General features: G+C 43.0%; 1 protein-coding gene and 2 long non-coding RNA genes across 5 annotated transcripts; all 3 read left to right on the top strand.

The window, feature by feature from the left end:
* Positions 1-954: 954 nt before the first annotated feature.
* LOC307042167 lies at positions 955-1,954 on the top strand. 2 transcript variants are annotated; one of them, XR_013809029.1, is made up of 4 exons: positions 955-1,095; positions 1,350-1,429; positions 1,594-1,756; positions 1,866-1,954. It is a non-coding gene; the product is annotated as an uncharacterized lncRNA (long non-coding RNA). The 2 variants fall into 2 exon arrangements; XR_013809030.1 differs by lacking the exon at positions 1,866-1,954 and having other exon boundaries at positions 1,594-1,825.
* A 622-nt stretch (positions 1,955-2,576) lies between these two features.
* On the top strand, positions 2,577-3,599 carry LOC307042166. The gene is made up of 4 exons (XR_013809028.1): positions 2,577-2,720; positions 2,825-2,994; positions 3,105-3,343; positions 3,431-3,599. It is a non-coding gene; the product is annotated as an uncharacterized lncRNA (long non-coding RNA).
* Positions 3,600-3,617: 18 nt separating this feature from the next.
* Positions 3,618-4,898, top strand: LOC307042165 (uncharacterized protein). 2 transcript variants are annotated; one of them, XM_079685889.1, is made up of 5 exons: positions 3,618-3,681; positions 3,769-3,964; positions 4,041-4,271; positions 4,388-4,482; positions 4,600-4,898. In XM_079685889.1, exons 2-5 carry the CDS (start codon positions 3,941-3,943, stop codon positions 4,601-4,603), a joined length of 354 nt encoding a protein of 117 aa, XP_079542015.1. In that variant the 5' UTR covers positions 3,618-3,681; positions 3,769-3,940; the 3' UTR covers positions 4,604-4,898. The 2 variants fall into 2 exon arrangements, 1 of the variants encoding a protein (XP_079542015.1); XR_013809027.1 differs by having other exon boundaries at positions 3,668-3,685; positions 4,388-4,891.
* Positions 4,899-13,292: the final 8,394 nt, after the last annotated feature.

The following is a 13,292-nucleotide window of genomic DNA, read 5'->3' as shown; positions in this document are numbered from 1 at the left end:
GAGCAGTGAAAACGTGCAATCAATAACACACTGGAAACTGAAAAGAGGACCAGAGTTGTTTACCGAGCCACACTGACGGTGAGCCAGAATATCATGCATGGGTTCAAATCCAGTGCCCAGGTAAAGTACAAGTCAGCATCATTTAGGTCACCCCATGCACGACAGAACCCACAAGTGTTGGGACTGGCACTGACTATCCACCATGACACACGCAACAAGAAGCTGATGAATCTGCTCAATGCTCATGGCTACTCTGTTTCACATGGTCGTGCCCTTCTCATGGAAACTTCCCTGGCCAATGCTGTTGTAGAAAACACCAGAGCGCACCAAGGCCTCTGTGTACAACCATTCCCCTGTTTTTTGCAGCAGATGACATAGACTTTGCCGAGGACACTCGTGATGGGAAAGGAACCACCCACGGGACGATCACTGCAGTGCACCAGAAGATTGATCCTTCTAAAGAACCTGTTGCAGAGCCTCTCATCATAGGTGATGCACAGAGTCTATCAGTCACTCCCTGCCGTGTAAACATACTTCACTGTGACAAGCCAAAACCGCAGCATGCCAAGAGGTCAGAACAGTCTGACACATCTAGGATGGGTTGTTGCATCTGCATTATCCAGAATGAAAGCAATATTCCAGGCTGGGCAGGATACAACTCACTGTTGTCTGAAAGCCTTCCCTTGACACAGGTTGGAGCCTTGCCACTATTGCCAGCGGTGGCACACGAGTGGTCAACTCTGTTGATGTGTATGCAGTGTTTCCCACACAATGTTAATACTTGGGCGGGCCGCCCAGGTATATTAAGGCCCGCCCAAGTATATTTCGGACCTTTTAAAAAAAAAATGTATCCGTCCGCGAGTGACGCCATCTGTGAGTGATTAACTAATGGACAATGAGCCCTCGCTCTACGTCTCCTGTGCCTGTTCGCTCTGCGGTTGATTAACTAGGGACAATAATCCCCCCCTGTTCGCTCTGCGATCGATTAACTAGTGTATGATCCCTCGCTCGACACCTCCTGTTCGTGCTGCCATCGCGTGGAGGGAAACGAAAAACGGAGAAGACGACGTTAATTTAGAAGACGCGGACACTAAGGTAAAGTAACTATTTTCTCCTTATTGTGTTGCTGTTTTCTGACTTTGGTAGGAGATTCGAATTATTTGAAGTTAATGGCAACTAAGAGTGTATTTAACGTAACCAGGCCAACTTTGCTGCGTGCAAGTTACGTGTGCTAAATTAAATATAAAAAAGATTATAATTTTTTTTCTCTTCGGGCTATGCCAGTTAGAAGGACACAGATTAACTTTAGCTAAGGTTAGACTGTTAATTTCCCCTGCATTACTCCTCAGATATGAGTATTCAAAAATATTTTAAGAGAATACGGCGTGAGGATGAGGAGGAGAGACGAGGAGAGGAGGAGAGACCACAGGTAACTTAGCCAATGTTAGCATTTTGCTTGCAATGGCAATAATAAATGCATAAGTCTCAATAATGATATATGTCGGTTCATTTGACCTGAAATTATACAATTGCAGTCAACAGTGAGTTGCAATGCAGAGACCAAATTAGATTCAAGCTTGTTTTCAATTCTAGCCGGTGGTCAGTGAAGATGCTGGCACAACTAGTCAGAGTACTGAGGGAGAGGCAGCAGGTCCCAGTGTGGTAGAAGCAGCAGCAGGTCCCAGTGTAGAAGCAGGTGCAGGTCCCAGTGTGATACAAGCAGCAGCAGGTCCCAGTGTGGTACAAGCAGGTGCAGGTGAACAAGCAGCACAGTTCCAAGCATCACAGACACAGACACAGACATAGTATAATAGCAAGGAGAACTCTACCATTTAAAGGCAGTAATACCAATGCATTATTTTCAGATTCCAAGCATCGCCACTCAGGATGGAACCCTGATTGGCTCAAAATGCCACAGTTCAAGAATTAGCTCTACCTCACCCAGCATGGTATGAATGGCATTTGCAAGTTCATATTTGTAATAAAACTTATTTTTTGTAAGAATTAACACGTTTTTCTTTTTAAAAAGGAATGTTTGGCCGAATCTGCAGGCAACACAAGCCTCCAATAAAGAAAGGCCCCTTAAAATGGGCTTTCATAGAAGTTGGGATTCTTGTTTTCCGCAAGGATTATATCGAGCGCCACATCTCCTCAGAGCCTCATCAATATAGTGTAAAGCATCAGGTCTCACTTGCATCAGGTATATCATTTTTTTATGTAAAGCTAATTTCTACAACCTATCAACCATGTTTGGCTCATATAATGAATTATGTCTTTGCCCTTGGTCTAGGCTACTCAGTGATGCAGGCTTTTGAGCCCACAGTTATTATGGAGCATGAGGCCGTCATAGGTGGATTCAAATGTCTTTACTGGCTAGTAAAGAATGAGATGGCTCACCACACCAACTACCCTAAGCTCTTAAGTTTAGCTCAGCTTTTGGGTTGTGATTACTTTGAAAATCTGAAGGTAAACCTAGTACAAAATGATGCTTGTGAAACTAAGAACTTTGACCAGCTAAATGTTAAATGATGTCTTTTTCTCAGGTGGATCAAAGAAACAATTTTCAATCACACAGAATAGTGGATGAAATGCTGGAGATCCTTGCAGAGATAGTAGAGTCGCCTATTTTGGAAGAGATAAGGTCATCTCAAGCAATCAGGTCTAGAGGTTGATGAAACCACAGATGTATCTGTAAACCGCCAGCTGGATTTACATGTTAGGTGGGGTATTTTTTAAAGGTATGATGTGAATTTAAATAAAGATGTAGGCCTAGTTAAACTTAATATTTATTAATATGGTGAAAACCTATACATTTTTATTTTAGACACCTGGATAAAGAGGGTTATGTTTTCAACCACTTCCTTGACCTGGTAACTCTGGAAGATGGGAAAGCTGACAGCGTTGTTGCTGCCATCAAGAGTGTACTACAGAAGAAGGATCTCCCGGTAGACAGGCTCTATGGACTCGGGACAGACGGTGCAGCAGTGATGACGGGTATGGAGTTTATGGTTAAATCTAATGGATTGTGTGAAATGTGTATTGTCAGCTGTTATTAAAGGAAACAAAATGACGCCCTCAACACTGCATTTAATTCTTAAACTTAGGCCGTCTGAATGGAGTGGCAAAGCAGCTCACAGACAGTTTTCCAAAGCTGGTTTCTGTAGCGTGTGCTGCTCACAGACTAGCACTGGCATGCAAAGATGCCTCAAATGCTGTCAGGTATATGGCAAACTTCAGGAACCACCTGCAGGGACTGCACCTATTCTTCCGAAATAGTGCAAATAGGTCAGCCACACTGAGTGCTGCCGCTACCACTCTTGGTCTGAACGACTTGAAAGTCAAGGTGTGTTTTCACCTATTTTCATAATACTATTGTGGTGTCATATTATTTACATATATTTTACTTACCAGTGTTTCTACTTGTTGTTAGGAGGTGAAAGATACAAGGTGGCTATCGCAGCACCTAGCCGTTCAAAACCTCCAGAGGAACCTTACAGCTGTGCTGGCTGCTCTGGCGGAAGAAGCAACCACAAGGAAGTGCCCAGTGGCCAAAGGTCTATAATGTCTGTGCCACATACCGCTTTGTGGCTGCCCTCTACCTTCAGGCGGATGTGCTGCCCACATTGCAATGCTGTCTAAGGTGTTTCAGAGAGCTGATGTGAACTTTCTCCACATAAAGGAGTAGGTAGATTACAAAGAAATGCATTTGATGCTCCCAGTTATTTGCATTATCCATCCTATTATATTGTTGTCTTTTTCCACATTTAGGTGCCAGTCACACTTGTTACTCTGAGGAGAATTCTGGAGGCAGGCGAGACCCCACTCCCCGGAACGTTCCTTGCTCGCCTACACCAAGACTTGGACAACCCAGGTGGACTTGGGGCGTTTAGCATTGCCGGAGAGGAGGAGAGGATCAGGAGGGGAGCGCCCCCGGGAAGATATGTGGGCCAGATTTGTCAGAGATGTAAATACATCCCTTCTTACTTTTACATTCCAATATTTATTTTCCTTGAACTGAAAAATGTATAATATCATTCCAGGTCCTCAAACCTTACATCTGCAGCCTGGAGAGCAACATTGAGAGCAGGTTCCAGCATATTGAAGTGCTGGGGGCCTTCAGTGTCCTGGGTCCAAAGGCAGTTACCTCCAATGATGTAACCAACATTTCAATGTTGCAGACCCTTGCCAACAAATTCATCCCAGGGCAGGATGCCACAGTTATCCAAGAGTGGACCTCCTACAAGCAGCATGTTCTTGAAGGAACATTTAAGGTTGGTAAATACCTAAATTAATATGAACTTGACGGTTAGAATTGCTTGTTTTGACATCTGTAAATGTTTCAATTATACTGTATACTCATTTGCCCTGCCTTGGCTAATCTCTGAAGGACAAGACACAAGCTGAGATCATGCAGCTCCTGGCCAGTGAGAAGGACGAATGGGCAGAAATATACCCAAACCTCAGCCTTCTCTCTTCAGCGGGGTTGGTCATCCCTGTCTCCAGTGTAAACTGCGAGAGGGATTTTTCTACGATGAACAGGGTACGTGTCTTGCATGTCATTCTGTATAGTTCATTTAAAACAAACTGTCTGTTTTACAGATGAAAACTGACATGAGAAACCGACTGAAAGGGGAGCACCTGGCTGCATGTATGCGGATAGCAGTCAGTGGACCAGCGGGATGGGATGAGGCGTTCTCATACACACAGGCGTTGGAGCTGTTCTTCAACAAACCTAGACGGATTAAGTGCTTTGACAAACAGTGCCATCTTTGTACAAAATGAATATTGCCATACAGTAATGTAAAGTTAATGAATAAACCTGTTGTTAAAACTTGTTGTTTGTCACATGTGTTGCACGTCACAAAGCCCGCCCCGCGGTCCGCTCACACCGCTCGCAGCCCCCCCCCCTGGCACCTTCCCCCCCAAGTATATTTCAGATCTGTGGGAAACACTGGTATGGTACTGCCACAACAAGGCACATCCTGAAATGCACACACTACAAGCGAGCTCTCCATGCCCACATCTACTCGTATGTAGCACTCTATGAAATGACTCTGGAGGAGTTCTTCAAGGACAACCCACAACTGAAATATGTGTGCCTGAAGGCAACAGAGGGAGTAGAAGCTGCCTGCTCGGAGGGTAAATACATCAAGGCTGAATCTGTGAAGCAAGTCAACAGGACCCTCCTGGAAGCCACTGCTGAAGTCATCACAGCATTCCAAGAATGGGAGGAACAAAAATCCCAGGATGTGATGTTCAAGGCCATGATGAGCTACCTACATCAAGTGGAAACAATCTTGTTCTTCGTAGCAGCAACTCGGAATGCTGACCTTGAACTCCATCTGCAGGCTGGAGAAGCACTGAGCAAGCTGTTCTTTGCTATGGATCGCATCAAGTACAAGAGACTCTGGCCAAGATACATCGCAGACATGCATGACTTGAGGATCAATCACCCTCAGACCTGGGAGGAACTACACGCAGGTAATATATCTGTCACCAAGAGTGTCATTCCCTTTGTGTCTGTTGGGGCTGACCACGCATGCGAACATCTGAACAAGCTGATGAAGATTCGCTCTGGGATTATTGGCATCTCTAACAATGCCAATGTCAGACAGAGACTTTTCATGGTCACACCAGAACTTTCACGTCTGTCGAAAGAGTTCAAGAGTCAATTCGACATGGAAGCTGACAGAACCAAGAGCACCATGAGCTTGGGCCAAGTGCAGTCAAGAAGGCACATGGTACAATTGACAAGATCAAGGCAGCCACACTCAGTCATGGAAACCCCTTGACCACTGAAGGTGACAAGCTGTACAATGTAATCACACTTGCCTACATCCCAGATGAGTATGTACCACAGATCTTGAATGCTGATGTCACTGGCCAGAAGTTGTATGAATACTACGTGTCAGAGCGGATCAATCGAGATGTCAGCCTCTGGGCCCCTGTGAAGAAAGTGAACAATAAGATGTTCCTGTCTGGGAACAAAGAGATTACAGTGAAACTCAGAGACAATACTGTGGATCTGAAGGAGACCAAGGACCTGTTTACAAGGCTGATGGTTCAGGTCAACCCGAGACATCAACCAGAAAGAGGCCATAGGAAACTATGAATTTACTCTAACACCAACGGCACTGTTCGCTTCTAATGGAACAATCCTGCCATGCCATGACAAGTCCAAGTTAATCAATCTCCTTGAGAAGCTGGCAAGAGAAGATGTGCCCGATGAAGACCATCAGCTGCCTCAAGCTGGAAGTACTACCCACCAAGATGCAATGAATACAGGATTCACAGACACCACATCTACTGATCAGCCAAGTCGAAAGATAGCACTGGTGGACGGCATGGTGCTTGTGCAGAGGCTGAGCAAAAAACCAGCCACTGTAGTGACAGTCAAGGATCTGAGTGGCTGCTTCAATGACAAACTGATCTCACTAACAAGAGATTATGATGAAATCATCCTTGTGTTCAACACATACAGGACAGATTCTCTGAGGAGTGCAACCAGAGATAAACGAAGACAAGGAAAATCTATCCAGTACCAAGTCAGAGATGACACCAACATCAAACACATCCAACTGAGCAGGTTCCTCTCTCATGGCCAGATGAAGGCCGATCTGACTGACTATCTTGCAGCCAAAATTCTAGAATACAACAGGGGATCCTCCAAGCTGATCATCACGTCAGCTTCTGGGAACACTAGGAGCAGCAAAGACCTGCTCTTTGAAGAAAATAAGCAAGAAGAAGCAGACACGCTGCTGATCCACCAGGCTGTGCTGGCATCACACCGAAACCCAGCTGATGCACAGTTGATGTTCTTCTCACCAGATACAGACATTCTAGTGCTAGTCACAGCAAACTATGATCTCTTGCTGAAGAACACATCGATTTTGATGGCCTCTGGTGTTGTGTAGATTGAACCACTGTGGCGAGCTCTAGGTAAAGAAAGAGCAAAGGCATTGCCAGCTTTCCATTCATTCACTGGGGCCGACAAAACAGGCAGGTTCTCACGTATAGGCAAGGCAACCTGGCTGCAGATCTATTTAAAAGCAGATGAAGATATTATCAATGCTCTGCAGATGCTTTTGGATGAAGCAGAAGTGGCGGAAGGAATGCTGTCCACACTGGCTCCCTTTGTATGTGCAGCCTACTCACCCAAGGGTATCAACATAAAGACAATCCCTGAACTATGATAGCATCTCTTCTGCAAACACAGGGCAGAGAGTGACAAGCTCCCTCCAACACTTGGAGCTCTGAAGCAGCATATATTGAGGGTCTATCTCCAAGCTAGGGTATGGGCACATGCAGCCATTGCTCTGCAGGATCCGCAGCTGGACCCCCTGCACAATGGGTATTTCAGAGACTCGGATGGTATGAAACCAACAACCACAGAGGTCCTCCCAGTCCCAAAGGCCATCATTGAGATGGTCCAATGCAGATGTAAATCTAACTGTTCTTCTGGAAGATGTTCCTGCAGAGCTAGTGACTTAGCCTGTACTGATATGTGTCAGTGCAGTAGCCAGTGCCAGAACAACAATGATTCCCATGCCGTGATGGATGAAAGTGTTGATGATGATAGTGATGATGATGCGTAGATGTGTATACATTTAGATGTCTAATGAAGAAGGTTGCTTATTTTATGTGGTCACAAAATGTGCATGTCATGATGATACTGAAGTTCACCATTTTAAACTCAGTTTAATCAGTTAATGTCAATTATCTGTTAAGTCCTCAATAAAAGTTATGTTAGCATGCAATTTAGTGAGTTCTACCTAATTATTGTTTGCACCATTATATTCCTTGATCCTGAAAATGTGGGTTTAGAAGTTCAAATCAATGTTCTAGCTTATTTAGAGTTCAAGATATTACAAAACCTACATTTTACGGCGCCAATTTTGGAAATTCCAATATGGCCGCCATATAAACACCTGGGCAAATGGAAACATGGATTTTCTGAATCCTTATACAATATCCTTTCCAAAAAAATGTATAGTATGGCAAATCCCCACAAAAAACCCACAAAAGTATATAGTGAACCTGACTAATACTCAAATTTCCCCTCCTCGACTCCTCGGTCCTCCGGTAGTGACTACCCATCTACCCATGTGCAGCCTCGAAATTTCCCCCAAACCAAGGACGTGGCCTCGGTGGAATTCCAAGTATGCTGGAGATTGGAACAGTACTTCGGCGGCGCTCGATGACGTAGTAGCATCCTTGAAATATTGGCTTGGAAGCCAGTATCCTCGAGATTGAGAAACGGCCAAAGATGGTTCCTCCACGGCTCCTCCGCGGATGCATTTCCGGGAACGGTGGAGGCGTGACGCACGGGCGGACTTATCTCAGCCAATGAGAGCTCTGCATGCATCCCCTGGATATTATTTTAGAAACTGCTTTCATCACGTTGCGATGTTTCCAGAGAGAACAGCTGTGAGTTCCGTGCAGAAAGCTGAGCAGTGTGTATAATATATATCACTCAGTATAACAGGCCTACTCTCTTTATTTGCTTCAGTTTAGTAGATATCTACAAACAAAGAGTCGATATTTTTCTAAGACCATTTAGTGCTTCACATAATAAAACACACAACAGCTGTAGCCTGATTATGCTTTAGGAGCTGTAGGTAGGTGTGTGTGGTACAGTGTGTAGGTGTGTGTGTTGTACAGTGCGTAGATGCGGCGGACAGACGGGTCTCAGTTGGTTTGGTGTCCTCTGCTTACTTTTAATACTTGTAAATAAAACTTTTGGCCCGTACTTTCAATTCCCCATTTCAGCAACCAGAGAGAGAGAGAGAGGGGGGGGGGGATATATCCAGTCTCTGATTGTGTTACGTTATTATGAGAGTGCTCTCATACTTGTTTGATTCTGAAATTGTATATATTTATATACAATATATGTGTGTGTGTATCCCCGCATCTGTAGCCTGTTATTGTCTCATTATACCGCACTGTCAATGAATCAAAGTAAATATGTAAGTCATCATGAACACATCTGTCCATCAGACAGAGGGCTGCTGTGCCTACTGTCATCATTAATGGACTTCTCTTTAAAATGACCGCTCAGAGGAGAGGAGTTCTCATTTCTCTAACCGCCTGCTGCTTCCCCTCCTCTCTCCTCGGTTCCCCTCCTCAGTCCTCCGCTCGCATCTGTACTTTTTGCGGGACTAAGTAACGAGGATAGGAGTCGAGGAGGGGAGTCGAGGAGGGGACATTTAAGAATTGAGAAACCTCTTATGTCTCTCTCTCTCTGTCTCTCTCTCTTTCTATCTCTCTCTCACAAGATACGCTCGTGCCACACACACACACACACACACACAGACGCTCCTCCGTGACGATGACCGCTTGAGTAAAAAAAAAAAAAACATTTAAAAAGTGTGGGGCGGGGGGGGGACAAATGGGATTTTGAAAAGTGGGGGGGACATGTCCCCCCTGTCCCCAGTGGAAATTGCGCCCATGGCCACATATACCGGGGCATTTTGGGCTGCAGAACATGCTTTCAAACCTTTATTTAACAAGATTGGTCCCATTGAGATCATAGATCTCTTTTTCAAGGGAGACCTGCAGCATATACTGTAGGTTCCACATGAAACATAAAACAATAAAGGACATTATCAATTATATTTACAAGATACATTTACATAGTTATAGACATTTACAAGTGACCATAGTATCAACAAGCATTTCATTTAGCATAGCTTTAAAAACATGCAGAGGAATGAGATTGCTCAGTTTCAATTCTTGCTGAAGACTGTTCCAAGCAAGTGGAGCTGCGCACATAAAAGCTGTCTTACCTAAGACAGTCCTTGCTCTTGGCACATCTAACAATAGTACATCCGATGCGATCTCAGACAATAGTTGCTTGCAACTCTCTGTGTTATCAGAGAGCAGATATAATACGGGAGTTAACCAACAAAGCTTTATAAATAAACATGTACCAATGACTGAGCCTCTTTACAGTCAGTGATGGCAAACCTGCCTTGGCATACAGGGTACAGTGTTGAGTAAGTGCTTTACAATTTGTGACAAATCTCAGTGCGCTGTGATAGGCGGCATCTAACTTGTTCAGGCAATAGGCAGGTGCATTCATATACAACAAATCACCATAGTCCAGCACAGGTAAAAAGTTCACAGTGACTAGCCTTTTCCTGGCCTCAAGCGAGAAACAGGACTTGTTTCTGAAAAAGAAACCTAGTCTAACCCTCAGCTTTTTAAGCAGGTTATTGACATGAAGTTTAAAAGTAAGACAATCATCAAGCCAGATAGCAAGGTATTTGTAACAGGTAACCACTTCAAGTACTTGTCCTTGCATAGTAACAATATCTAAAACAGGCTCTCGTGTCTTTTTAGCTTTTGAAAATAGCATTACCTTGGTTTTATCAACATTTAAAAGAAGCTTAAGCTCAGAGAGCTGAGTCTGAATAATGTTAAAAACAGCCTGTAATTTAACACCAGCCTCCTTAATGGAGGGACCTGCACAGTACATCACGGTATCGTCCGCATAAAAATGTAAAGTAGCTTCATTCACATTTTTACCTAAACTGTTGATATATATGGAGAATAAAAGTGGACCTAAAACAGAACCTTGTGGAACACCATTAGCAATGTTTAACCACTCAGAAGACAGCCCATCAAAGTGAACACATTGGGACCTTTCAGAGAGGTAGTTCACAAACCACCCCACTGCATGGTCGGATATGCCAAAACTGACCAGCCTCTGATTTAAGATGCGATGATCGACGGTGTCAAACGCTTTGGAAAGGTCAATAAATAGAGCTGCACAACTCTGCTTATTATCTAAAATACTCGTAATGTCATTCACCACTTTCATTGTCGCAGTGATGGTGCCATGTTGCTTTCTGAAGCCTGACTGATGTTTGGACAGGATATCATTTTTACATAAAAACTCCTTTACCTGTTCACTCACTAGGCGTTCGAGCACCTTCGCCAGAACTGACAATTTTGAGATTGGCCTATAGTTATTTAAAATAGTTGCCTCCCCTCCTTTTAGCAAAGGTAAGACATAAGCTGACTTCCATACTTTTGGAATTGCATTTGTGCTGAGGGAGAGGTTAAAAAGTGTAGTAAGAGGAAGAGCAATAAAATCTGCAGCTATCTTTAAAAAGAAAGGTTCTACGTTGTCCGGGCCAGCCGGTTTCTTATGATCTAGCTTAGATAAGGCTTCATGAACAACATTGACAGTAAAAGGAGTAAAACTGAAAGGGTTTTCCAGACCACATTGTTCAGAGTCACGGATTGGGGTGTTCACAGAAGCAGAGTTAGTCACAGAATGAAACATAGAACCGCAGGACACAAAATGCTCATTAAAGCAATTCAACATGGTAGCCCTGTCCGATATAGTGCCAGATGCTGTGGTAATTACGGATCTCACCGGTGGATATCGATTTTATGGCTTTCCAAAATTTCCTAGGATTATTTAGGTTTTCTGTGGTAATTGACAAATAGTACTTCGACTTTGCAATTTTGACATTTGAAGTGAAGCTATTCCTTAGCTGCCTAAAACGCAGCCATTCTACCTCTGAGCCTGATTGCCTAGACTTTGCCCAGGCTTTGTTTCTCTCATGAAGGAGACTGGACAGTTCAGCAGAAAACCAAGGATTGTCTCGTCCCTTTACTCTAAATGTACGCAGGGGTGCATGTCTATCAATGCTCTCCATAAAACCAAGATAAAAATAAGACCATGCAGTTTCTACATCAGCACACAGATCGATTTTTCCCCAATCAAAACCAAATAGATCATGAACAAAACCCTGCTCCACAAAATGTTTTATGTCTCTCTTAATAATAATACGAGGTTTAACCTTTTGAACCTTAGTGTCCCTAATTGTGGCTACAACACAGTGATCACTCAGATCATTCGCAAATACTCCCACAGATAAGTATTTATAGGGAGCATTAGTTAAAATGAGATCAATTAGGGAGGATTTATTAGGGGACTTAATGTTAGGGCGAGTAGGACTGTCAACAATCTGAGTAACATTAAAAGAGATACAAATGTTTTTAAAATCCTCTGACACTGCAGTTAACCAGTCCCAGTTAAAATCTCCAAGTAGCACTATTTCCTTGTAGTCTAGTTGCGATAAAAGCTTTGCTAGCAAAGACAAGGAGTCCTTGCCAGCTGAGGGGGGTCTGTAACAGCCCACCACCATGACCTGTTGCCCCTTTGCCACTTCTATATTTAAGGCTAAAAATTCGAATTGCTTACAGATAGATTTGGACACTAATGTGGTTACACTGAACTTATTCTTAACATAAATGGAAACGCCACCACCTTTATTAGGCCGGTCGGAACGATACACATTATAACCATTTAAGGCAATGTCAGAGGCCGAAATAGATTTATTTAGCCATGTTTCTGATAAAACAATGACGTCAGCGTCAGTCGAGCTCGCCCAGATGCGGACAAAATCTAGTTTACCTAACAGACTGCGCACATTCAAATGGATGAAACCCAACCCAGACCTAGCTTTAAAATCAGCAGGAGTAGCGATCTGACTACTACTACTGGGCGGACCAGGGTTAGGTTGTACATTTCCTGACAGTAATAACAACAACAAAAAACAGGCATCTTTTCCTCTTAACCGACACACATACATTGTCATCTACTTTAGAAACACCGGAAAAGTCTGCGAGAGTGTGATTTGAGCTTAAGAAGCAGTCCTGAAGAACCATCATCGCATGTTGCATGGCTCGAGGAGCCTAAGACTCAAGATTATCTTTCCAAAAACTCCACTATACTGTAGTTCATATGAAAAAAATAAAGCCCTTGAACCCTTAGAATTGTATTTAAAATAAACTAAGAATTCTTATTGTTGCCTACATTGGTTGACTAAATGTAATATATCATTGATTTACTAAGTTTCACTTTAATATCACTTTTTGTGTGTTTATAATTATATTTATATATGTGACATTTATTGATAACATTTTTGCATTAAGTAGAATCTTACCAATGTAGACAAACACAGTTGTGACAGACTTTCTGTAGAATATTTAAATAAGTTGACTCTTTTGTGACTTAACGAGTAAATCCAATATTTTTATATATTTTTTTATTGAAAAAGACCAATAGTTTAATTGTTTAGAGATGCATTTAGCTAAAAGTAGCCAAAGCTGTTAAATACATTTATGGAGTAAACTTACATTACTTCCCTTTTAAATGTAGTGGAGTATAAGTATAAAGTAGCATGAAATGGAAATACTCAAGTACTGTAATTAAGTACAATTATGAGGTACTTGTACACGACTTGAGTAAATGCACTTTGCTACTTATCCACCAC

This window comes from Notothenia rossii (assembly GCF_949606895.1).
Source record: "Notothenia rossii genome assembly, chromosome: 6".
In the NCBI taxonomy this organism is placed as follows: Eukaryota; Metazoa; Chordata; class Actinopteri; order Perciformes; family Nototheniidae; genus Notothenia; species Notothenia rossii.
This window is presented reverse-complemented; position numbering and strand designations above follow the sequence as displayed.